Here is a 25,125-nt window from a genome sequence, read left to right on the forward strand (position 1 = left end):
TCTTTACCCTGACCACCGGTAAATGGGAGATATTTCCCAATGATCTCCAATGCATACATTTTATAAGGGTTCCCTGAGACCTACAAATCATTTTTTGTAGTTGTTTATTTAGTTTTCGAATGAACATAGGTTGGTGAAGAATTGGAACAGTGTTAACAAGGCCTCACAAAGGGGATAAAGTTACATTGAAGTCCTTACATGGAAAGTAGAATAACTGTAAGCAAAACTAAAAAAATTAACTGAAAAGAATCAAAAACATAGTTTTGCGATCCCCATGGATAGGGGGCAAATGCTCAATAAGGGTTAAGAAGTAAAGGTTAGTGAAAAACAAGAAAGGTTATTGACCCGTGAAGGTGGTTGGGGTCAATAAGTGGAACCTCAAGGGTTGACCTGAAAATAACCCTGCTGGGTCACTATAGATGCTGTCCTACGTTAAAAAAAACCTAAACCAGAAAACTCTGACCAATTGTGAAAGGAGTGATGATGTATCTGGGCACACTTTATTAACATTGGACTTGGAAAGTGGATTTTTACACAGTGTATCAAAGCTGCTATCTAAGGATTGATAGGAAGCTGTGACCCAAGAAAAGAAGCAATAAAGAAGTTCTAACTGTCTTTATATACAAGAATTTGTCAGACTGTTAGGATGGCCTAAAAAGAGTGCCAAAAAAGCATTTAGCAGATCACTGGAATACATACATATACTCCAGGTTTTATCTCTAAACATGAAGCAGGTACAGAAAAATGTTGAGGTGCCAGAAATATTGTGTGCTGTTAGTGCCCTCTTTGACATGACACATGTAATGGAATCCAATCGCCTAGGGCCCTATCTAATGATGTGGTGTGACTGTGGGTCCCATATACTTGCCATTTTGTAATTTTCTGTACACTTAGCAGGGCATTTGCAGCTCACTATACAGGCTCAAGGCTCGGCATGGTTCCTTGCCTGGATGAAGTAGCTCCCATGTGCATACTGCAGAGCTGGGTCATCCAAATGGGTCAAAACGAAGACTCAGAATCTAGAAGTCTGAGCACAAATGGCATCAGCACCAATGGAATGATGTGCGACATCAAAGCCATCACAGTACTGGATTGGGTACTTTGAGTGGTATACCTGCCATAATCTGCAAAAATACTGTGCGTAATTTAGGCATAACCAAGAGCACCGAGTTCTTTGCTGCTTCGAGATTCGTTCCACAGACTGTGTGGAACATAATTGGCTTACCTATACATTCGTGTCTTAAAACAATAGGAAATGAGCCAAAATGAGCCAAAATCATTCCAGAAATGTTCAAAAAGAAGGCGCAACACCCCCGAGAATTCTAATGACAGGACTTCACAGAAATGCGAATATGATTTGTTACAAATTCCTGTAAAAATACGCCAAAACACAAATGCCCGATTGCTGTCCTCGATTCAACTCCAGATGTTCAGCTGTCTTTGAGCTTTAATACAGAGCAGAATATTTATGGATCCACAAATTTCATTGTAACATGTGCAGGGAAATCGTTTCCTTGTGGCTGTATCCGACTGAGGTATCTTTTATTGCTAACCTCGCGTCCGTATTTAATACAGGATATTGCTTCAAAATTAAGAGCTGCTTGAATCACTAAATACGGCCAAACATCATTTTCACCTACTTTCTTTGTAATTGAGAGCAGTAAATTTTAGTCTAGTACCAAATATACTCCCCAATACTATGTTTTAGTTACTTTATGAGCTTTAATTCTGGGCTCTGCAGGGGTGGTTTTAGATATGAAATGGGGGCCTAAATGCACAGCATTCCAGCAATTTTGCCAGTTGGGGACCTAGGGAAGGTAGGGGCCCTGGGTAATTGACCAGTTTGCAGCATACTAAAACAAACCTTGGTGCATTGTGTTAACATACAAGCAAAGGAACGGACCAAAAGTCGGACATGTTTTCCAGCACTCCTGCAATGTTGTCCGTTGGGGTTCTGCAGAAAGTAGGGAACCTAGGCAATTACCTTGTTTGCCCTATTCTAAACCACCCATGGTGTTCTAAATTCTATCTAATAATTGTTCCCTGCTTAGGCACATTCAGAGACCCATTTACACTTTCTGTGCATTGTGTCTATGTACAAGCAAACAAATGAACCAAAAACTGGACAGCATTTTTTCCAACACAATGCACCGACACACATGATAGTGCAATACCATGCATTGTGGTGCACAGCAACGCTTGTGTGTCAGAGCTATGTCATTTGCTTGCCAAATGTTTTTCAGCCACTTTTTACACCATAACTACACGCGAGATTATTTCAATTGCAATACAAAAAAAGTACAAATAAGTAGACGTTGCGATTGATCGATATCACTCTCGTACACATGGCTCCCTATTGTGTATACTTCACAAGTAGAATTTAATAACAATATAAGTGGAGTAATCTTACATGTCTTTATTAATTTATTCCTAACCTATCAATAAACAGTGACAGTATCATTACCTTTTGTCATAAAATATAAAAAGCCATCGCTATGCTCCATTCTGATGACTTTGTCTAACCCATGTTGGTGTTTTTGGTCTGCTGCAGGCAGCAAGAAGCATTCTCTCCGTCTTCATTGTCAGAGGTAATAAATACCTGCAAGTGGTGTATGAGCATATTACTGAGTATTCATCCCTTGCTTGTGCCGGGAATTAATGGACTCTTGTACAGGAATTACGTTATCCTGGCACAGTCTGCTTTAAAGCATCCTTTTTACATCCCATAAAAAGCAAAGGTGCACAAATGAAATATTAAATGGACTTTGTATTAATATTATTATTTTTTTTAATAAACAGTTTTTGTTTAGTGTTAACATATTACACAACGCTGTGTAATATTAAATAGAAGTTGCAAATGACAGACAGATACAGACAGTGACACAGGAGGAGGAGAGGACCCTGCCCAGAAGAGCTTACAATCTAAGAGGTGTATTCTTTATATTAGTTTTATATTGTCTTGAGTGGTAGTTTGTAGGGATTGTGTGGTTTTTGTTTGGTTTCCTGATGGTGACCATGCTTGTGTAATGTGAGTTGAAACAACCAGGGACTGATCGTTGTCGCCCTATACTACAAAATTCCAAAACAAGGACTTATGTCACGATCACTATGTGTTATTTTAATAAAATGATGTGACTTTGTTATCACATTATAGTGTATGTGAAGTTGGATTACATATACTTGAATCCAAGTTTCCACATTGTCTTCTGAGCCTTTACACACAACAAATTTATTTTAGCACACAGCGTGTACCGCGATGAATGGAAATCTCCCCCCTTACACTCTGTAGAAGTGAAATATTTGTGTGCAGCTGCAGCTGAAGAATGTGTGCGAGGTTACAGCCTGCGCGGCCCTCTATTGTTCGCGGGCTGATGCAGTGTAAAGGCTTCAATAAGGCCAGGCCTCCTGAGATGTCTGTAGGGATGATGTCTTTGGCTAAAACATTGGCTCTTCTGGTTTGCTTTAGAAAAGGAAGCCATTCTTCCCACAGCTCCTCTCAAGACATTCCACATTCCTCCGATGTCCTCCAAGTATTTGTAGACACAGGGCCGGGAACATTTCCATCTCAATGGAAGGGAGGCTGAGCTCAGGGAGACATTATTAGTTTGATAGAAAGGGGAAAAAGTTTGGATTATTTCATTTTGGATTTGATAGTTCAGTATACCCAAAAATAAGCCCCCAATGTAATTTTTACAATGATTGTCAAAGCGTTAAAGCAGAAACTAAATCTAAAAATAAAAAAATTGCGAGCAGGCAGGTTTTTTATTGCAGAAGGGACAGATGATGTCTCATCTGCAATAGAATAAACTTACTGCTTGTTTGCAATTATTATTATTACACAGTATTTATATAGCGCCATCATATTATACAGTGCTTTTACAAAGTCTATAGTCATGTCACTAACTGTCCCTCAAAGGAGCTCATAATCTAATGTGCCTACCATAGTCATATGTCATAAATGTAGTCTAAGGTCAATTTTTAGGTAGAAGCCAATTAACCTCACTGCATGTTTTTTGGAATGTGGGAGGAAACCCATGCAGACACAAGGCAAACCTGCAAACTCCATGCAGATAATGTCTTTGCTGGGAGTCAAACCTAGGACCTAGCGCTGCAAAGGCATAATAATTAAACAGGATTTATATAGTGCCAACATATACGCAGCGCTGTACATTAAATAGGGGTTGCAAATGACAGACAGATGGAGGAGAAGACCCTGCTACGAAGGGCTTACAATCTAAGTCTAAAATTCACCTTTCCTCACTTCTTCATCAAGAAGATGAAGAAGACATCTTCACTTTGTCTCTTATGCATTCAGGATCCATGGCTATCCTGATTGGCCAGTTACCTTGTTGATCTCTTGATCTAAACTTACATTATTGGTCCCCAGTACTTTATGTTGGTTTTCTTGATTTGTAAATTTTGTGTTTTTTTATTGGTTGATGTTACAACTGGTAAATATATGAAAGAATATTTTGTGTATGATTTGTTAATGGATGGATGTAGGAGGGGGAAACGTGTCTGATTGACAATGAAGAGTCTGATATTCATGAACACCTTGGTACTAGGAGTTGTCTCATTTTACCAGGATACCTGTTCATTAAAGAATCTGTAATTATTCTTTTAGCTTTTTGTGAAATATGTGATATCCACAGAATAGACAAACAGTTGTATGGAAATCATTCCATGCCAAGATATGACAAATATGTTTCAGGCTGAGCTGCCAAAGGTAATAAAATTAGAGGGAAACATATTTGAGATGCCCATCCAGAGGGGTTCTGTAAATACAGACAATGACATATGACTATGGTGGGAGCATTAGATTGCAAGCTTCTTTGTCACGCAGCTAATGACATGTTCTGTTCTTCATTATAATATTATATAGCACTATATATATGCATAAATACAATGTCTGGCACAGATCAGCACCTTTGTAGTTTGTGAATTACTAGAAAGTTACAATCTGATCACTAGGGGAGTTTTTACAGCGCTGGGTAATATGATAGTGCTATATAAATACTGTGTAATAACTGTGTAATAATAGGGGAGTGGAAACTGGGGAAATGTTTACAACTGACTGTAGCAGACTGACATCATCTCAGTGTGGGTAAAGTCAGTGGGTCTGATTTAATAACGTTCTCCAAGACTGGAAAAGATAGACTATCATGGGAGAACCTGGGTGATTCAGCAAACCAACCAATGGATTTTTATGAAATAAATTCTTGGTTTGCTTGATCACCCAGGTTCACCCAAGATAATCTATCTTCTCCAGTCTTTGAGATAAGTAAATGGGAAAAGGCATACAATTAAAATGTATATATATTGAATAGCACGCCTTCCACCCACCTACACAAGGCCATGCTTGAGGCCTGGTGATTGGCTGCTTATGTGGCAAGTGTTGTTTTGCGAGGAGATAGTTGGCATGGCATATACTTGCCTATTCCCTATATTAATTCCTCAATTGTGCAGACGCTGGCTCTTTTGGAACAATATTGTGGTGCAAGTGACCCAACTGCTGGCCAGGTCCCAGGCCAAGGGAGTCACTCAGGATCGCTCCAACCTTCCCACAGCGGGATTTTTACAAGGTGGAGATGTGAGTAACAGTGGAAGTCAATGGTAATAGTACCAGGACTGTGAAGTCGGGGTCGGTAGATTTTTGCCAACTCCAGGTATACAGTGATTGCTTCCAACTCCAATTCACCAACCCAGAGAGCACTATTTAGGGGCAGGTGGAATCAATCAATGACATGCAGTTTCACCTAATTGTGTCAACTGAAGTCTTGAAATTGAACTCCAATTCCCAGATTATTAGCAAATTTACAGTCATGCCTATTTCAGTACTCCTATCTGTCTGTACAGGTTTGTATCTGTCTGATTGCATTGTAAACTTCCTATTGTATGCGTTTGTTTAAAGTTCTTTTTCCTTTTCTCATTTGTTTGACATACATAAGGCACTCCCTACTTTTTATGGTGTCATATAATTACATTTGTTTCCTAAAGAAGACTCTTTACTCGAAGTTTGTGTCTCTAGTTTGGGGCCATAGGATGTGTCTAGAGAAGGTTTTCGCAACTGGGGAGTTGGTTGTTCCCAACTGGGCGTCATGCGACAACATGTATATCCTGAACAAAGGGAGATGACAAGGATTTGGCAGGTTGTAGCAGAAACAGAAAGGAATTTTTGTGAACAAATGTCAATCCTGTATTTCAGATGATTCTGTACAGGTCAGCTCCATGCATGGTCTGCATTCTTGGTGTGTCTTTGTATTCTGGAGTTGCCATATCTGAGCAAACCCAAATGCCACTGATTCCACCTATGGAAATTCCCTCTTAGACATTTGTTCTTGGAATAGGTGTCCCATCTGGAATACTACTTCTTACTTTCTATTCCCACAACATGTTTGCCATAATTTTCTGTCCTGGAGGCAATGGTCTCCAAGACAAATAGAGACTAAGAATCTACTACTTAGGGAACAGACAGGTTTGAAATCCCATCTCTGGGCAAGAATGAACCCAATGGGTGTCCACTGCCTTTTGTAACTAAAAAAAAGAGACTAAGAAAAGAAGAAGAAGCAGTAGAGGGTGGGAGGAAGGTATTTTTTGGTAGTTAGTATATCCCAGGAGAGATTAACTCTTTATCTAAGACCAAAAAAAAAAGTTTTGGCATTACCCAAACCAAAGTGCATTGGCTGAGCCATACAGGAACGGTTAGGGTGTGGATAAAATGGTGAATATTAACGCTAAAACATAAAGCTAATATATTCCCTCATCTCATTTTTCAGATTTTGAAGGACAATAAAGCTGTGAAGACTTGAATGGACTAAACATGAAGAGTTTAAAGGCAAAGTTTCGGAAAAGTGATGTAAGTACCAGCGCCTGAGGGAACCAAGTTGCTCAGTTTTGGAGGCCATCTGTTTTGCTGTTTGGTTAGTTATGTGATCTTTTATTGTAAAATGAGCTATTTGTTCTGGTCTTCTGTTGATAGGTCCCTCGTATATGTTGTAGTAGACTTTTCTCTTCTCACAATGATGGATTTTGATGAAATGTTTATTTGACCTAATGGCCATGCCAATGATCTGTCTTCAGCTCCAGATGCCTGGTGACCCGCTGTTCTCCATGGGTTCTCCTACCTTTCCTTATGGTACTACTATGTCCTGTGGTAACTTAGTAGATGGAGAAGGAACCACATGGAGCATTGGTTGATCAAGCCTCAGACTCATCTGAAAATGTCACATGTAGAAAAGATCCTTCAGACTCTGATAGGTCTGTAAAATAGTGATGATCGAGACCATGGGCAGCAAGCATATGTTTTCTTTTATAGCTCAGCTTTAAGTTTTTTTTCCAAGGAACAACACATATACATGGTTTCCCTTACACTCCTAGAACTGTGGAGTCTTCTATAATGACACATTGCCTGCAAATCTATATAGCTTAGTGCATCACTAGCACATGGGTCAGTTATTCCTAATTAGCAGTGCTTAATTGACAACTGTATTTACGTTTTTGGTTATGTCTGGTGCTCAGTCAGATGATTCAATCTCATTTCTAAAGATAAAATAATTGTGGCTAGCAAAGGCACACTTCCTTCCTAATATCAAGTTATAAGGAACTGGAGCTTCCTCTGCCCATCAGATGGATGGAGATAATAGATTCTGCTCAGTACTTCTGTTGGCGTCACCGGGGGCTTTGTTGTAACGTAGAGCGGATTTGGCTGATCATGAAATATCATTATTGATGATATGATCGCAAGCCTTGTGTCTGGTCTGAGCTTTGAGGTGTTTGTTGATTTTTGTGGAGATTAAAGTAGAACTGTAGAAGAGCTTCAGAAGGGGTCTTATCTTTAGTTCTTGATCTTTCTTCTGTTTCATGCAGAGATCATTTGAAAACTAAAGTTTGGCAATGGATCTGATTTATTTAAACCCCACAAGACTGAAGAAGATAGACTATCATTGGGGAACCTGGGGGATCCAGCAAACTTACAGTGGATTTCTTAAAAATCATTTGCAATCAACCCTATCAACCAGATCTATTCCAAGTTTGCTGGATCACTCAGGTTATCCCATGATAGTCTATCCATTCCAGTCTTGAAGAGCTTTAATATATCAGGCCCAATGTCTCTACTCATACTGGGATGATGATGATATCCAATGCCGTGCAACCATTTTCTATCCAAGCCAATCATCATATCACGACCCCCATAGTTTTGAAAACTTCAAAGGTGTAATATTGATGTAACCACGGTATCTAATGGACGTTACTGGTGGAGTCATGTTATCTGCTAACCCCCAGTAACGCCCATAGACATTGACTGACCAGTGTCTCCTATGCTGTATTGGGTTTGGGCTTGGCAAGGGGCATATATTTAGGTTCTCCACACCATACTACAGCCAAAAAATACATTGCTCCAGCAGCTCAAATCACAAGTTCTTCTGGGGTGCACCTTAGTAATGTGAAGCTGCATAGGAAGAGGAAGAAAGAGGGTGGAGTTTGTCCCGTGACCGAAACTTTGCTCAATTTGACAAGCAAATAACTGTCAGTTCCACCTGGGATGACCAGGCAGGGGTTCATCAGGGACAGGGTTGACTGACAAGGGGTTGACCAGGCAGGAGTTGAACAAGGGTGGGAGCTGACTGGACAGGATTGAGCAGAGGTGGGAGTTGACTGAGCAGGACCGAGTAGGGGTAGGTGTTGACCAAGCGGGGTTGAGCAAGCTTGACCAGGGGTAGGAGTTGACCAAGCACAATTGAGCAGGGGTTGGAGTTAACCAAGGGAGGTTGAGCAGGAGTGAGAGCTGACCAAGCAGGGTTGAGCAGGGGTGGGAGTTGACCGAGGAGTCAAGCAACTGGAGCAACTTGAATTTTGCTTTAAAGGATATCTAAACCCAATTATAAAAATGTAATACCTGTTTCAGTTCACTAGTCCTAAAATAATTTTCTTTTTTTGTGTTTATTAAAAAAATTGTATGCAGATTTCTATGTCATTCCAAACTCCAGAACTGAAATCCTAAACAATATTATTGACCTTCCCATCTATCCTCTGACATGACAAATCCCTTCCTAGCTATGTAATGAAGAGGATGAGAGGACAAGGTGTTTGTAGTCCAAACCGGGAGGGCAAGGTGTTTGTAGTCCAAACCAGGAGGTAGTGACAACACTTCTTCTCCATAGATACAGAATGGTAGGTGAGCGTTGTCACTCCAGGACAGGAAATGTGTTACTAGCAGGATTGCCAAATCGGCAAAAAAAATAAGTCAGCCATCACATCTGATTGGTAAATTTGATATTGTTGTGGTTCGGTTGCACTATAACATGTGTGGTGGGGAGTGCTGTGAATCACAGTTGGTATCTCCCAAATGGATTTGTTTGCTTCTGCGTACTGTACAGACGGGCCAGTACTCTCTGTTAGAGCAGTGGTCTCTCTGCAGGGGTTCCACACAACCCTAATGAACCAGTTTCTATAGTTCTGCATTCGACAAAGCTCCCTTTCCCCTCTGATTGGAAAGCTCTACTATTGATGTGTCCACCTAAGGTTATTCTATAAGGGTGACAACGCTGCTGTGTAATGTCAGTGCAGAACAAACAGCGTTGTCACCGTTATAGGAAGTAAGGAAATAGCTGATCCACTGGCTGGAGACAGGAAATCCAAACCAGACGTTTTAAATGCAGCGACATTCTGCATCATATGTCTCATTTTTTATTTTACCCAAGGGGGATCATTGTGGCCCTTGGAGCTTTGTGTCACCCCTCCAATGACACTAGAATAAGTTAGATGATTCTCAGTGATGGTGAATGGAGCCAGGACCACTCCATGCTTCCACACAAGTAAATCTCCGTGTCACGTGTCAGCCGTCCGCAGCGCCGGCAGCAATGTGTTTTTCATCATCTGCTTTTTACCCTCACAAGAAGGAAATATGGAAATAGCAGATGTTACAAGAAGATATTATTATAACAGAACACGGACGGCTACTTTCCAGAACAAGGCCAGGCGAGGAATAAAGTCGATCAGAGAGGTGCCTGTACTGCAAACACTGGAAGTGTCATGAAGTCATCCTGAGCGATCTGTTCACCCTGAATCTGTCTATTATGTTTCAGATGAATTCAGCAGGATTTTCCCAGTGTCTCCTGTATTGTACAGATTGCTGTATTTGGGCTGTCTCTTTGTGAAAATGCTGACTGTCTCCATCTCTCTGTCAAGCCCTAAAACCTCTCTACTAATCTGGATCCTAGCACCTGCTACCTAACGCCTAAATCAGCCCTCCAGCCTTCCCTTCCATCCTGCATATTCGTACAATCTCCTCTCCTACATGGAAATCACTGCACACTGTGAGCTTCCCACAGTGTGCATTAGAAGCTGCAGAATGCCAGATAAAGCCTGCCTTATCACATGCAGCATTACCTACAGTGTTCTCCCCAGACGCTTTTAGCTGAGCATACTGCCCAGCAATTTTCAGTAATTACCTGATTGTTTCTAGATGGTTATTGAAACATTGGTGCACAATACAAAGATAATGGAAAAATGGAACAATGAGATGTAAATGAAATTGGAATAAAGTATAGGGGCGCTAGAAAGCTTTTAGAATTACAGGGGTTACTGTACACCTATGGCAGACATTTTGAAAAGCTTCACTTCTTGTCCACCTGCCTTGAACACTAATCTAGCCCCTTCCTCCCCAGCCTGCCCCCCTTGTGTTTACTGGATTTCACTTTGTCCAATCAGGAAGGCACGCCGCCACATGTGGCCATGTTATCAGAATGCCATGTGCCATGTACCATATCCTGCTGGCCCCTGCCACGGGACCTAGGACCAAGAAAAGAGCCAATGGACATGCAACAGTCTATGAATGCAATAAAATACAGTAGGGCCTGATTTATTGAAGCCCCTCAAGACTGGAGAATAGAGATTATCATTGATCAGCATTGGTCAGCAGGGTGGCTCAGAGGTTAGCACTCCGGCCTTTTCAGCGCTGGGTCCTAGGTTCAAAGCCAGGACACTATCTGCATGGAGTTTGCAGGTTTCCTCCCACATCAGAAAAACATGCAGTAAGGTTAATTGGCTTCCCCCTAAATTGACTTTAGATTACATATGACTATGGTAGGGACATTAGATTTTGAGCTCCTTTGAGGGACAGCTAGTGACATGACTATGGACTTTGTACAGTGCTGCGTAATATGATGGTGCTATATAAATACTGTATAATAATAATTGGTGAACCTGGGTGATCCAGCTAACCTGGAATGTCCTAAAAATAATTTTCTATTAGTTGGCAAACGTTTTCAATCCTGGACTAGATCCATTCCAGGTTTACTGGATCACCCAAGTTCTCCCATTGGCAGCACTGATCTGCTTCTCTCCCTACTCCTCCATCACACCTTCCAGATACGCGCAGGCTCATTGTCAGGGTGTCGGGGTCTCATCCCTCCGGTAAGGGGATCTCCTGCTGGCCATTCATAGACAATTCAGCTCCTTTAAAATTTGCATGAGGCTGGAGTTTTAGGTAGTGTTACACAGGGCTGTGTGACTACTTCCCATTGATGTGTCACAGGGAGAGCCTAGAATAGAATGGGCTTTGTGTGCAGAGAGGAACAGACGTGTTTATAAATAACAGCGGTGACTCAATTCTGCTTCTGTGTGACCGCATTACACAGGAGATCGCTCGCTGACACTTTCCCCTGCGCAGAGCGGCGGAGGCCTCTGGGTGCCTTTAGAAGTTTAGTGGAGGGATTAGAGCTCCCTTTGTGATAGAAATCCAAGGAAAGTGCTGCGTTGTCCCCACACCCAGGAGGCAGAGGATAATCATGACTATAAGCACATGATTACAGTGCAGTGTCAGATAACATGCGCACAATAAAGGGATTATAGGACGCAACTTGTGTGCGCAGAGGGCTTAAAGAGAACCTGTAAGAAGCATCACATTACTGAACTCATAGAGATACCAGCAGGGGCTCTTGTATTCCACACGGCTCTTATTGTTGGTACCCCAAGGACATAGGCAGGAGGGGTAAGGTTATACCTTTCCGGTCTGACTGTCCCTCTGTCCTTGTCATTGGTCTTTACTTATATACACCTGTAAAGGTGTTCACAATATGTATTGTATGGATCAGGAAAGGGTATAACACCCCTCTGACCCTTTCTCTTTTCCCTTGAATTTATTACTGTTTGCACCCCACTAAGAAGATTTTTCTTCACTTCCTGTCCTAAATATGCAACAGGAAATGAAAGAAAATTTTGCAATTTTAATTGTACGCAGAACAGGTGTCCAAACTTTTTGCAAGGAGGGCCAGATTTGGTGGGCGAAAATGTGTGGGGGCCGACCATTCAGCACATACTCAGGGTTAGTGTGAGCGTGGTCTGTGCGGATCCCACATAGCACACGCCCACCAGGGTGACGTGAGGGATTCCCGGTGCACAGAGTCTGGTGTCAGTGCGGGCTCCATGCAGAGCACGTTTGTGGAATCAGAGTGGGGGTGGTCCGTGCAGGTCCCGCACAGCACATGCCGACTATAATGACATAGGGGATTCCCTGTGCTCACATGGGGACTCCCATCCTGCTGATTATGCCCGTCGAGTAGCGGGATGATATTTGCTAGGCGGTTGATCAACTCTTATAAAATATAAAATAGGTTTTTTGCATGCATGCATTTTACTGTGGTGAACAGTGCTGGCAGGGCTGCATAATTATGATTTGCGGGCTGGTGGAAATCTGAACACGGGCCGCAATTGGCCTCTGGGCCGGACTTTGGTCATGCCTGTCTTGGAGGAACTGTTAAAAGGGTCACTTTAATTGGGCCCAGAGAACAGTGGCTGCGTGAAAATCCCAACCTCGGCCTCCAGGTCATCGGCATACTGTTATGCAGGAAATCCTGTCCTTTTCTTTATCCTGCTCTGTCACTCAGGTATTTGCATCTCTCCCTGTGGTATTCGGAGATCATCGGCTGCTGCCGTTCATTTTTATTACTCTGTGCAGCTATAAAATGGTATAGACGTTGTAGCTGGTAAGTCCGAGCCGAGTAACGTGGCAGCTTTTCCCTTTTTCAGTGGATTTTTTTAGGCCTAGGCGCATTTCCAGTGTAAAACCACAGAAAAGATCCGATTTTATTAAATCATAATCAGCTAAACAATGCTGGCGGGGCTTGGGGACAGGAAATGTCGGGTTACCTAAAAGGAATCTGAGCACATTGTTTCTTGTGTTCCCTTTGTTCTGTTCTCTTGTATGTTTCAGTGTGAGATTACTGGGCCACACTTTCCTTGTCTCCATAGAAAGGGGTAAAAACCCCAGGCGGCTTTGCCGATCAATCACTGCCCCCTATGGGCCACCAAAGCATCGCACGTGTGGGGCAAAAAGCTATTACACCTGTACTTCGTCACCATTGTCAGGATCACCAACACAACTTTATTCCAATCTTAATGGAGTCGCAGTATTCAGTGCCAACAAGGAAGCAAATCCAGAAGCTAGTGAAGGTCCTTCCAAATGCCAATGTATGACTAGCAGCAGAGTCTCCCCATGCGACATAGCCTTCAGACTACAGCTATACTAGTATTCAACCCAGAAATTTTTTTAAGCTGGGTGGGAAATAGCTGTAGGTGGGTGGCAGCCTCTGTATTGTGACTCAATTTTTCGATAACCACCCAAAAACAGCCGGGTGGTTACAGAAAAGTTCCGGATGGTGCGCCCAGCTAAAAGGGACCGGGGAGCACACTATATACATTTGTTTTTAGTATTTCACACTTTCGCATTTTAAACTGACCTCCTGCCAAAAACAGCAAAAAGAAATGCCCATTTAAAGACACAATCACACGTTTTTGATGTAATATTCACCTTTTATGCAGTACTTTTTATTACCACTAGATGACCTCAGTCTTATGGCCAGCATCCCTTAACCCACTTCTTCAAAGCCCAGGTCACTCCAAAAATGAAAAAATGTAATAAAAACTGCACAGCTGTTGCTTTAGCAAACACTTCATCACCGCATCCCCACCTTCTCCACTTTACCCTGAGTTTCCACATTTGTACCCCCAGCTTCCTCCTAGACTTGCAATATAAGAACCAGAGAATAAACTCCCAGTCCAGCATACTTTGGGATATTGCTGGGGATGCCACATGTCACCTTGCCTGTAGCTTGTCAAGTCATAGAGCCAATTACAGTGTAAATTTTATTCTCCGGTTATAGGAACCGTATGTAGCCTCATGCAAAAGCAGAGTTGTCATTTTTTGATGTTTGGAGCAATTATGTAATATTATATAAAAAAAAACTTTATAGCTTTCCTTTGATATAAGTTGTCATTCCTTACAATTACAGGGTTGCCGGGTTGTAAAAGACAAATCAGAAGGAATGTATCATTTTTAAGTCAGTTTAGAAGAGACTTGTCTGTTTATGAGCAGGGAGGAGATGGGGAAATTGCTGGATCAAAGGGCTCTGCTAAAGACCTGGATTTAGGATCAATAATCTCAGAATGTCATTGTGTGTCAGTGAATGTTTGCAGCAGATGGTTTGTGTACCTAACTTGTGGTGTGTGTTGTGTAATGACATCTGTAACATATTCAAGGTGAACAGTTTATTATATTACAATGGAGATTTATCGAAGAACACTTCAGAATAAAGTGCTCCATACAAGTACAAAAATATCAATGAGATGACCTCATCATCCAATGGTGGCCATACGCTGGTCAGTGGGTGAACAAGGTGTTCCTTATTTAATGTACAGCGCTACGTAATATGTTGGCGCTTTATAATCCCTGTTTAATAATAATAATATTAATAATAATAAATTATATGCATGATTTTGGATCATTACTTGGCATAATCACTGCACACCTATCAGTCACCCTAATTGAACTCTACAAAAATCTGAACCAGCAGGGATCACTCCCTGAAATCAGTTCACCATAGAAGAACTTTCTGCTAAGCTTTAGGGGCAAGGGGTCTTCCCATTCATTGCCTATTTTTGAATCTGGATCAGCAAAAATTAGGAATTCCTTGATAAAGTTCAATTGATATCAATCAAACATTGATGGGGATTGACCTCAGTTTTGGGTTGAGTTGATATTTTTATTGAATCCAAATCTAGTGTTTTTTATAAAAGATGGCCACATTCAAAGAGACACCATTACCTTGCCTGTAAAGGGCAAAGAAAAAGTGTCACTCCCAAATTTCCATCTACACACCGTACCAGTGCTCCCATGGTGGTCCCTATGTATTTAAAGCTAGAGCATCATGGGCATGAAAGTGCAAATGCTAACATGGTGCTAGCAAACTGCATGGTATCTAGTTATGGCTTATGTCTACTTTAAGTGGTTGCACCTCCTGAGGGCCTCTACATGTGTCCTTCACCCCACTTCATACTGTAGTAAAGAGTTTGACCATCCTGGGTTTCTAATGTTGGCCAGGATCTCCCATCATGGGTAAAAGAGGACCATTGGTGCAATCAACCAGTGACTTCCATTAGTCTTTCTCATTGATGATTATTGACCACCTTGTGATTGGGTACCATATGGCATGGTCTGGTTGACAGTGTTTCCGAACAAGAATACAATGGAGCCCTAGGGTTCCTCCTGAGGTTGCTAGGGGTTCCTTGAGCAATGATTATTTTGGCTATCTGTAGGGGTGACATTCTTCTCAATGGCCAACAATTTATCAAATATTCTTCCCATTGACCACCACAATATACTGTGAGCTGTGGATAAAGTAACTATAGTAAGGGTTCGCTAAGGCCTGTTAGTTATTTCAAAAGTCCCCCATGATAAAAAGGTCAAAAAACATTACCCTAACAAAACCTCCAACCTGCTTGTTGCCACCAATAACAAACCATCATTCAGAAGAACCTACAAAGATGACCAGGAGCTGCCCAGAACCTATTCATGGACCCCCATTTATCTGAAGACCTCAGTTCAAGCAACACTAGCTTAGATGAAACCACTTCTATGCACACCCACAGGAGTTAATTTTAACAAGGCTCAAGTAGCAGGTTTCGTACTATTTGTACTTTGTAATTAGACTTGTACTTAGCTTGATCTTTTAATGGTAGGCTTCACAAAATTACATGACTGATGGTTTTTTAAGGCTTTGATGTTTCACTTTTTATATTTCTTAAAAAAATACTCATTTTGCAGAATGAAATTGTATCTGGACTTTCTTATTTTTTAATGTACTCAAAAAGATTTCTCTTAGTTGACATATCAGTGCCTAAAAAAAGAAGTTTTTTCTGTCCCGAAAAAGCTGACAATATGTGTAGAGGTACATATATCGTCTGCCATATACCATGGCCAGAGCTAAGAGCAGCAAATGATTTACAAATGTGCATTGCCCTTCACAGGCTTCAGTAGTCCGAATAGCCAGATGGGCGTAGTGCAAAAATAAAACTGGTCAAAGGAAGATTTCTTATGAGTGGGCCACATATTGTAGACCTGTGTTATGTGAACCCAAGCTGAAAATAATTGAAAGCAGATGGCATTATCCTCTGGCCATTATAAATGGGCCCCTGGTTTGTAAATTGTAATCTACAAACATGGGGAAGCCATTGCTTTTCTGCACACAATTTTCGTTGCTGGAAATTTTTCATGAACATTTCCGGTAATAGATGAACGAACAAGCTCTGTACACACAGCACCTGTTCTGTTCTAAGGCGAAGGGAGGACAAGTGAGCTTGAATAGTTCTTGACTTGAATAGTGGTCGTTCTCCATTGGTAATTCATGGGTCCATGAACGTTGATGAATCCATGAACGTCGTCAGGCAACCAAATTCTTGACCAAGACAAGCACAACCGTTCATCTCAGATGATAAGGAGGGAAGAGAACTTATGGAATGAGATGAAAAAAGCACAGCATATCAGAAAATGTCTAGTCTGTCCTCTGATGTTTATGTTTAGACTGAATTTTTTTCAATTTCCAATTTCTTAGAAGACCAGCCCTTCGGAGGTGTCTTCTGATAAGTGATTTGATTTCCCGGAGCTGATTATGTCATATTTGAACATCTGTTCGGCTGTAAATAATTTTGATTCTTGCCGTAAGGTTTCCCCCCCTACAAGTCCAACTCATCAGAAGTCGTACTTGTGAAGGTTACGTCCAGCAGGTGTAGACATGTACGTCTCTTGGATAGTCATGTCACCCTGCTGCTGACAGAGACTTTAACATATACAGTAAATGCATTGTGTGAGTCATCCATGTTCTAGGAATTGCTAGGGACAGATTCTGTAATTGGGAAGTCTTCAGAACAGAAAACAGAAACAAAATGCAATAAAAGCCAACACAGAAAGCTATCCAATGTACATTGTCTTGCCAAAAAAAAGTCACACATTCTAATATTCCGCTGGACCGCCTTTAGCTTTGATTATATCATGGATTCACCATGGTATAACTTTGATAAGCTTATGTAATGTCACAACATTTATTTTCATCCAGGGTTGTAATTATTTTCCCTGAGATCTTGTATTGATGATGGGAGAGTCAGAATGCTGTGTTAAGTCTTCTCCAGCACATCTTATAGATTCTCAATGGGATTGGGGTCTGGACTCTTTGAATCCTGGCCTTGTCATCTTGGAATATGCCTTCACCATCAGGGAAAAAAATCCACTGATGGAATACCCTGGACATTTAGTATATTCAGGGAGTCAGCTGACCTTAGTTTTTGCCACATAACATTTCTGAACCTAGACCTGAGCAACTGACACAACAGCAGATCATAACACTGCCCCCACAGGAACCTCAGATCACAGCACTGCCTCCGCAGCCAACCCACATCATAACACCCACCCCACAGGCACCCCAGATCATAATACTGCCCTCACGGGCACTTCAGATTCATAACACTGCCCCAGAGGCACCTCGGATACATAAAACTGCCCTTACAGGTATCCCAGATCATAACACTGCCCTCACAGGCACCCTAGATCATGGCACTGCCCCTACAGGCACCTCAGATACAAAATACTGCCCCTACAGGCACCTTGGATATATAACGCTGCCCTCACAGGCATCCCAGATCATACCACTTCCCCCACATGCACCCCAGATCATAACACTCCCCCCACAGGTATCCCAGATCATAACACTGCCCTCACAGGCACCCCATATCATAACACTGCCCCCACAAGCACCCCATATCATAACACTGCTCCTACATGCACCTCAGATACATACCACTGCTCTCACAGGCACCCCAGATCATAACACTTCCCCCACAGGCACCCCAGATCATAACACTTCCCCCACAGGCATCCTAGATCATAACACTGCCCCCACAGGAACCCCAGATCACAATACTGCCCCTTACAAGCACCCCAGACCATAACACTGCCCCCACAGGAACCCCAGATCACAATAACACTGCCCCCACAGGAACCCCAGATCACAATACTGCCCCTTACAAGCACCCCAGACCATAACACTGCCCCCACAGGAACCCCAGATCACAACACTGCCCCTAAAGGCAACCCAGATCAAAACACTGCCCCCACAGCCACCCCAGGTCATAAAATTGCATCCACAGGCCCCCCAAATCATTACACATGCATCCACAGGCACTCTAAATCATAACACTGCTTCCACAGGCACCCCGAATTATAACACTGCCCCTATTGGCACCCCAAAATATTACACTGGGCCTACAGACACCCCAGATCATACCACTACTCCCGCAGGCTTAGGGGACATTTTGGCTAGGCAGTGTATAGGCTTTTTTATATTATGTCTATTTTTTCTTTAACATCCTTGGTGTATAATACATAGGCTTTTCCCTCCATATCACCCAGTTTTCAATTAGCTATGTACCTTTATTGTTACAAGTATGTTCTTAGTGTAAAAAGCTAACAGATAACAGGTTTGCTTTAAATATTTAGTGACCTGTGTCAACAATCTTTTCATTGATGTTATAACTGCTTCTTTTCCTATACAAATCTATGGCAATGCAAAAGCAGCTCGAACCAGGTCAACTGCAAAAGTCAACAGTCTACAAAGCCAGAAAAAAAACTCATTAAAAACTCTTACTCATTAGTATGTTTGCTAGACAATGGGAGCTGTAAGCAAGCTTCATGTGCTGTGATGTCCTATTAGCTATCTCATAGTGCCATGAGAATCCTTTGTCATGCAATTATTTTATATATTCAATGCTATACTACTAAAAAACAACAATAAATACTATATTTTAAAACAGCCTATAACAATCATGTACATTTTATTATAAGAAAAAAAATCCCCAACTGGACCTAAACTTTTATAGCTTTCCTTTAACAGCCCTAACTGAACTGCTGCTATATGTTTGAAGTTATTTCCTGAACTTCCAGCATCCACAGGTGGTGAAAAATTCTTGGTGTGAGTGTGTGAGTCAGGGAACCCCAATTATCCTGCCAAAGATCCAAACTGTACTGTTACAAGGTTACAGGAAAAAGGAGGATCCCGCCATAGAGTGATGAATGGTGCAGGGGAGAGAGTCCATGCCTCACCATCACTGTGCGGATTCTGCACACATCTGAAAGCCATTCATCATCTCTAATGTATATACTGTTCTAATCCCGGCTGATTAAATGTAACAAGAAAGCAAGAATGTGATTCCGCCATATGGAGTGATCACACTGACCCCATTTTGGAAATCAATCACTTTTTTGCCAGAGGCCTCTTGTCTGGCTAACCGCACAGCGCTGCCTCAGACAGGAAGTGCCCTAGTCAATGACCTTGTCTGTGCAGAATCTGAAGATTTCTCTTAAAGGGAAACTGGAGAGACTAAATTCAGGCCAGCAGCCCGCATAGCAGAGCGCAGCTAGAATGATATCAGCCTATAATGCATTGTGCGCTGCACTGGGAGTGTAAACAGACATTCCAATGCAAATCAAGTTTTTATGCCAGACCCCCAACACAAAGCCTCACATAGACAAAGTCCCGAAATTAGGGAAATTTATCTCTTATTTATTTACTATTGGAAGATTTTTTTCCTTGTGTGCAACTGGAGGAACCTTTGAAATAACTTTCAGTTTACATCAGGGCTCAACCCAGAAATGTTTTTGAGCCGGGTGGGAAGGAATTGCAGGCGGGTGGCACCCCAGGTATTGTGGCCCAACTCATCAGTAACCACTCAAAAACAGCCGGGTGGTTACTGGAAAATGCTAGGTGGTGCGCCCTGCTAAAAGGGGCTGGGGAGAACACTGGGTTACACTATAGTAGCATGGTGATCAATGGGAAGAATGCCTCTTACATTGCTGACCTAAAGGAAGAATGTCACCCTTACAGATCATTGGTGTCTAAAAAACTGACCCAAGGGGCAAAATTGCCCATTGCTCAAGGAACCCCTAGCAATATCCAGAGGAACATTAGGGTTCCATGGTACCCTGGCTGAGAAACACTGTCAACTGGGTCATGCCAAAGGATAAAAATATCTGGCAAAACACTGTTTTAGGACAATTTTCAATAATTTACTGTAAGGTCTCTGAAATGAAGATTAAAGAAGAATGTCCCCAAAAGTAATCAGGCAGCAAAAAATTACTTGCTAAGGGTTTACCCATCCCTACCCCTTCTACATTTTTTCTTGGTGCCGATGGTTACCATTACTAATAGAGGGGTGAATCTTCCCAATGGGGACTCTCTTCCTCCTGTGTCGCTGTGTGTGTCTATCTGTCATTTACAACCCCTATTTAATATACAGTGCTGCGTAATATGTTGGTGCTATATAAATACTGTTTATTATTATTATTATTATTATTAATAATAATAATAATAATAATATTAAATGGGCACAGCAGAGGGTCTAATTTTTTCCCATTCTATCCAAGCTTAAAAAAGAATTTGCCTAGAGATACATTTTATATGTTATTTATGCAGCCAAAATGAGTCATTGAAAGTAATACGCATGGTACTCAGCGTGTTCCAAACCGTGCTCAGACAAATTCAGAAACATCCTTAAATAGTAACACCAGACATTACTCAATAGTATTTTTTTCTAAGTTTAGCTGTGTCGAAACTTTCTAACATTTTTTTTATCACTGTAATATTTTGAATCTGCCAGTACAGAATTTCATATTCTGTAATACACAAAAAGTGAGATAGCAGCACAGTTTTCATACACAGATTGGAACCTGGATCTGTACTGATTGTCGCCAACACCAGTGCACTCCTCTACCTGTATAGAACCCCTGCCTAATAATACTTATCCTGACCCTTTTATTAGTAAACAGAAATGTAATCCTTACCTGCCCTACAGAGCTACCATGATGGTCTAAGATTCCGGGTCTAGAGGAAATATTGTTCAAGCACATGAAGGTGCAATAATGCATTTTTTATGTAAAGTCATATGGATATTCCTACTATATGGCCAGGAAAGTTTTTATTATTATTAATATTATTTTTACTGTATTTAATTGTGAATATCATTAAGGCCAAACCAGATTCTTTAGTTGCTTAAGCAAGAGCTGGTTCATAAAAGGACCGGATCTGTAACCTACACATTATATATAGTTAGGAATCAAATAATACAATTACCACATGTAAAATATATAAATATAAAATATATGCTTTTAATATATTAAATGATTAATTTTTTTTGGATCTATAATGTCCTTTATTACAAACATCAATCAAGTTTTTTACACCCATCGTGTATTATTACAGTGTTACAATTACATCAGTGGGTATACTAGAATAAACCTTCAAAAAGTTATAAAATTTTATTGTGTTATATAAATTGTTATTGAAAAACGTTTAGATAGAAGAAATAAATAAAATAAGAATATAAAAAAATTAACATAGTAAAATATATATATAAAGAAATGGGAGAAATACAAGAAAAAACAGGAAAAGAACAATAACAAAAGACATTAACTTTTATGTAAACATGATACAACATAATGACTAACATTACCCTCCTACAATACTAATGGTGTTAGGCTAAGGATTTCTAAATAAGCAAATACAAAGAAAACTGATCCAACAATCCTGAAATGGATCTGGTCCAGTTTTGAAAACATTTGCCACCTAACAGTAAATAATTTTTCAGAAATCTATTTCAGGTTTACTAGGTAAGCCAGGTTCCCCCATGATAGTCTGTTTTCACCAGCTCTCCAAGCCTACACATGATACACTTTCATCAGTAAAGCTGGGTGATCAAGCAAACCTGGAATGAATATGGCATAGACTTACCTGTGTGCAGGTGACCGGAAATCCTGTCCATAGAAAGTGCCATCTTCACTGGCAGTGGACTTTTGAGTAGGTGAAAATCGTCTTCCGCCATTGAAGGGCCACTGATGATGAAATTCCTGTAATTGTGCACGAGTCACATTGGGCCTGATTTATTAAAGCTCTCCAGGGCTGGAGAGGATACACTTTCATCAGTGAAGCTGGGTGATCCAGCAAACCAGGAATGGATTTCTTAAAAGTAAGTTGCTATTTGTTAGCAAATGTTTTCAATCCTGGACCAGATCCATTCCAGGTTTGCTGGATCACCCAGGTTCACTGATGTATCATTTTCAGCCATGGAGAGCTTTAATAAATCAGACCCAAAGTGTCTTGTCTGAGCAAGCTCTTTTTATAGTAAAACTTGTCAGAGATAATTTGCTGCCCTTATGAACCCTGTTTTAGTTTAATAATGGAGTTTGTTTCATATAATGAATTGTGCTATCAGGTGCTGTTTGATTGAAGTGTGTTTCTCAATAGTGAGCTGGATGTGGATTGGGGCGAGCATGGACCCTATTGGAGCACTGTTACTTTTTTTTGTATACTCTATGGAACTGGTTTCACCTGTAGCCGTAGTTAGGCAAATAATATTCTACATATCAAAGATCCTCTGTTCTCAGAAGTATGTACATTCAGATAGGGCCGATGGCTATCTCTTTACATAAACACAATATCCTCCTTTTAGTTTTTCTGCACTTATAAAATTATAAAAAGGAAAAACCCAGAACACCCTGAGGAGGAAGGACACACGTGTTATTTATTTGTGTCTGTTTTTTATTTGATATGGTGGTTTCTATCAAAGTGTTTCCTTGCAGCTAAACAGGAATCATTTCAATTGCGGTTTATTTAAAATATTCGCTGTATTCTCCAAACAGACAGATGCAAAGAAAGTTACATATGACTACAGAAAAAGAATCTTACATGAAGAAATCAGATTCTAACAGAATAATACACACTGTTCTCCCCAGGATTTGTTTAAACTGGGTGGGAAGAAGCTGTAGGTGGGCGGCAGCCCTTGTATTGTGACCCAACTTTTCAGTAATCACCCAAAAACAGCCGGGTGGTTACTGAAAAGTGCCGGGTGGTGCGCCCAGCTAAAAGGGGCCGGGGAGCACACTGATATACATTGCTAGCTGTGTATAGGGAAAAATGTAAAAACAATATCCACATGTTGGTGGTTAAGTGGACCTTCCTCTAAAATGGAATTTTCTCAAGTCACCTACTCCTGGTATGGGAAAAGAAAATGTTTTACTTACCCTACCCCCATCGTTCAAATATAATCCACCAATAATGTACACACGCTAGATACGATCGTTTGAACAATGCTGGAAGTGACATGTAGAGGAGAAAGTGTACTGCAGAACCATCCACGATCACTGAACGACCGTACACACGATAGATAGCGAACGATCATTGCCCAATCAGATCCACCGGGACGGTCATTCCTCATTCGTCGGCATCGTAGGCCAGTCAGTGTTCACTTTTTTTGTTAACGATTATCGGACGATCGGTCGTTAGTTGTTCGTTTCTAACGATAACTATTGTTAGTAAGTCATCATTGTCATTCTGGGAAGATTCCTGTGGAATGCAGAACAGCTGAAATATTGAGATGACACTTCAGTCCTTTGTGTGTCTTGTCATGAGATGTTGGCTTTTCTGTGTTCTTCAGGTATCTTCCCAGAAGGGGGTTGGCGTCATCATCCGCTTGACGCCAGACGTTGGGGTGATTCTGTTTTCTTTTCACATGCGTTTTCCCCTAGTAGGAGTGAGTGATTTGGAGAGGGGTCCCAAAAAGTGTAAGCTGACTTAATTTAGTGGAAGTCCGTGTTAGTTTCCTAGAATGCATAGTGTGGACTTTTCCAAATCATGTCCAGTGTTCTAGCTTCTTTTATTAGGGCGCACTGCCCAGCACTTTTTTACAACCACTCAAGTGGTTTTGGGTGGTGACTGAAGAGTTGGGCACAATACAGGGGTTGCCACCCACCTACAGCTTCTTCCCACCCAGCCTAAAAATATTTCTTGGAAAAATATTGATGTTGCTGACTTCACCATAACAAAGTTTTATACCAACCAAGATACAGTGGATACTTTCTGAACTGCTGGTCATGTGATTTGTGATGTCAGCAATCTTCTTCTTTTAGCTGTTTACTGATCTATCCAAAACATTAAGTTTGTCTTTAAAAATGTTATTATTATTATTATTATTATTAATATTATTAATAATAATAAACTGTGGGTGGAAAGAAGCTGCAGGTGGGTGGCAGCCCCTGTATTTTGACCCAACTTTTCAGTAACCACCCAAAAACAGCCGGGTGGTTACCAAAAATTGCCGGGTGGTGAACCCAGCTAAAAGGGGCTGGGGAGAACACTGCATTTATATAACGCTAACATATCACGGAGCGCTGTACATTAAATAGCAAATTTCAGACAGATACAGAGAGTGACACAGGAGGAGGAGAGGACTTTGCCCAGAAGAGCTTACAATCTACTTTGCATATGCTTTCCTCACAATCATTAAATGTTTTTCAAGTCTGCAATTTTCCCTCATGATGTCACAGCTTCAGACATGGAGCAGTTCATCCCTTTTAAAACTCTGACAACTGCTAATAGAAATCAAAGGGCTCTATTTATAAAACAGGCAAGCTGACATTCCCTAGTGAGAATCTTCCAGATCTGTGTTTGAATGGAAGTAATTGATTCCCACGAGGGAATGTTTAAGGGAATGTTCCTTATTTTATAAATAGACCTGGAATTTCTACAATTGCTTGATAGTAGTATGAAAACCCCTAATAAATACTGAAGTCAGCATCTTTGATATGTCTCATTATTTCCTGTTTACACTTAATAGAATTCTAATTTAACTCCGGAAAAAGCAGCCGTGGAAAAGTCCACCCGGTACACAGCGGAGCCTTGGAGGACACTGATAAGAGAAAGGCTTTTCCTGAATGGAAGCCAGTGACGGGGTGGCTCCAAATATCTC

The 25,125-nt window shown here is 41.1% G+C and overlaps 1 protein-coding gene across 2 annotated transcripts in view; it reads left to right on the top strand.

The window, feature by feature from the left end:
* The window catches only part of RAI14 (retinoic acid induced 14), a 111,454-nt gene that overhangs the window by 19,536 nt on the left and 66,793 nt on the right, over nt 1-25,125 (top strand). For both annotated transcript variants that reach the window (XM_072416573.1, XM_072416574.1), the window contains exon 2: nt 6,777-6,856. In XM_072416573.1, the coding sequence (XP_072272674.1) occupies nt 6,821-6,856 (36 nt within the window). In that variant the 5' untranslated portion in view covers nt 6,777-6,820. The remainder of the gene's footprint in view (nt 1-6,776; nt 6,857-25,125) is intronic.

Source organism: Pyxicephalus adspersus, chromosome 6, assembly GCF_032062135.1.
Source record: "Pyxicephalus adspersus chromosome 6, UCB_Pads_2.0, whole genome shotgun sequence".
NCBI classification, from domain to species: Eukaryota; Metazoa; Chordata; class Amphibia; order Anura; family Pyxicephalidae; genus Pyxicephalus; species Pyxicephalus adspersus.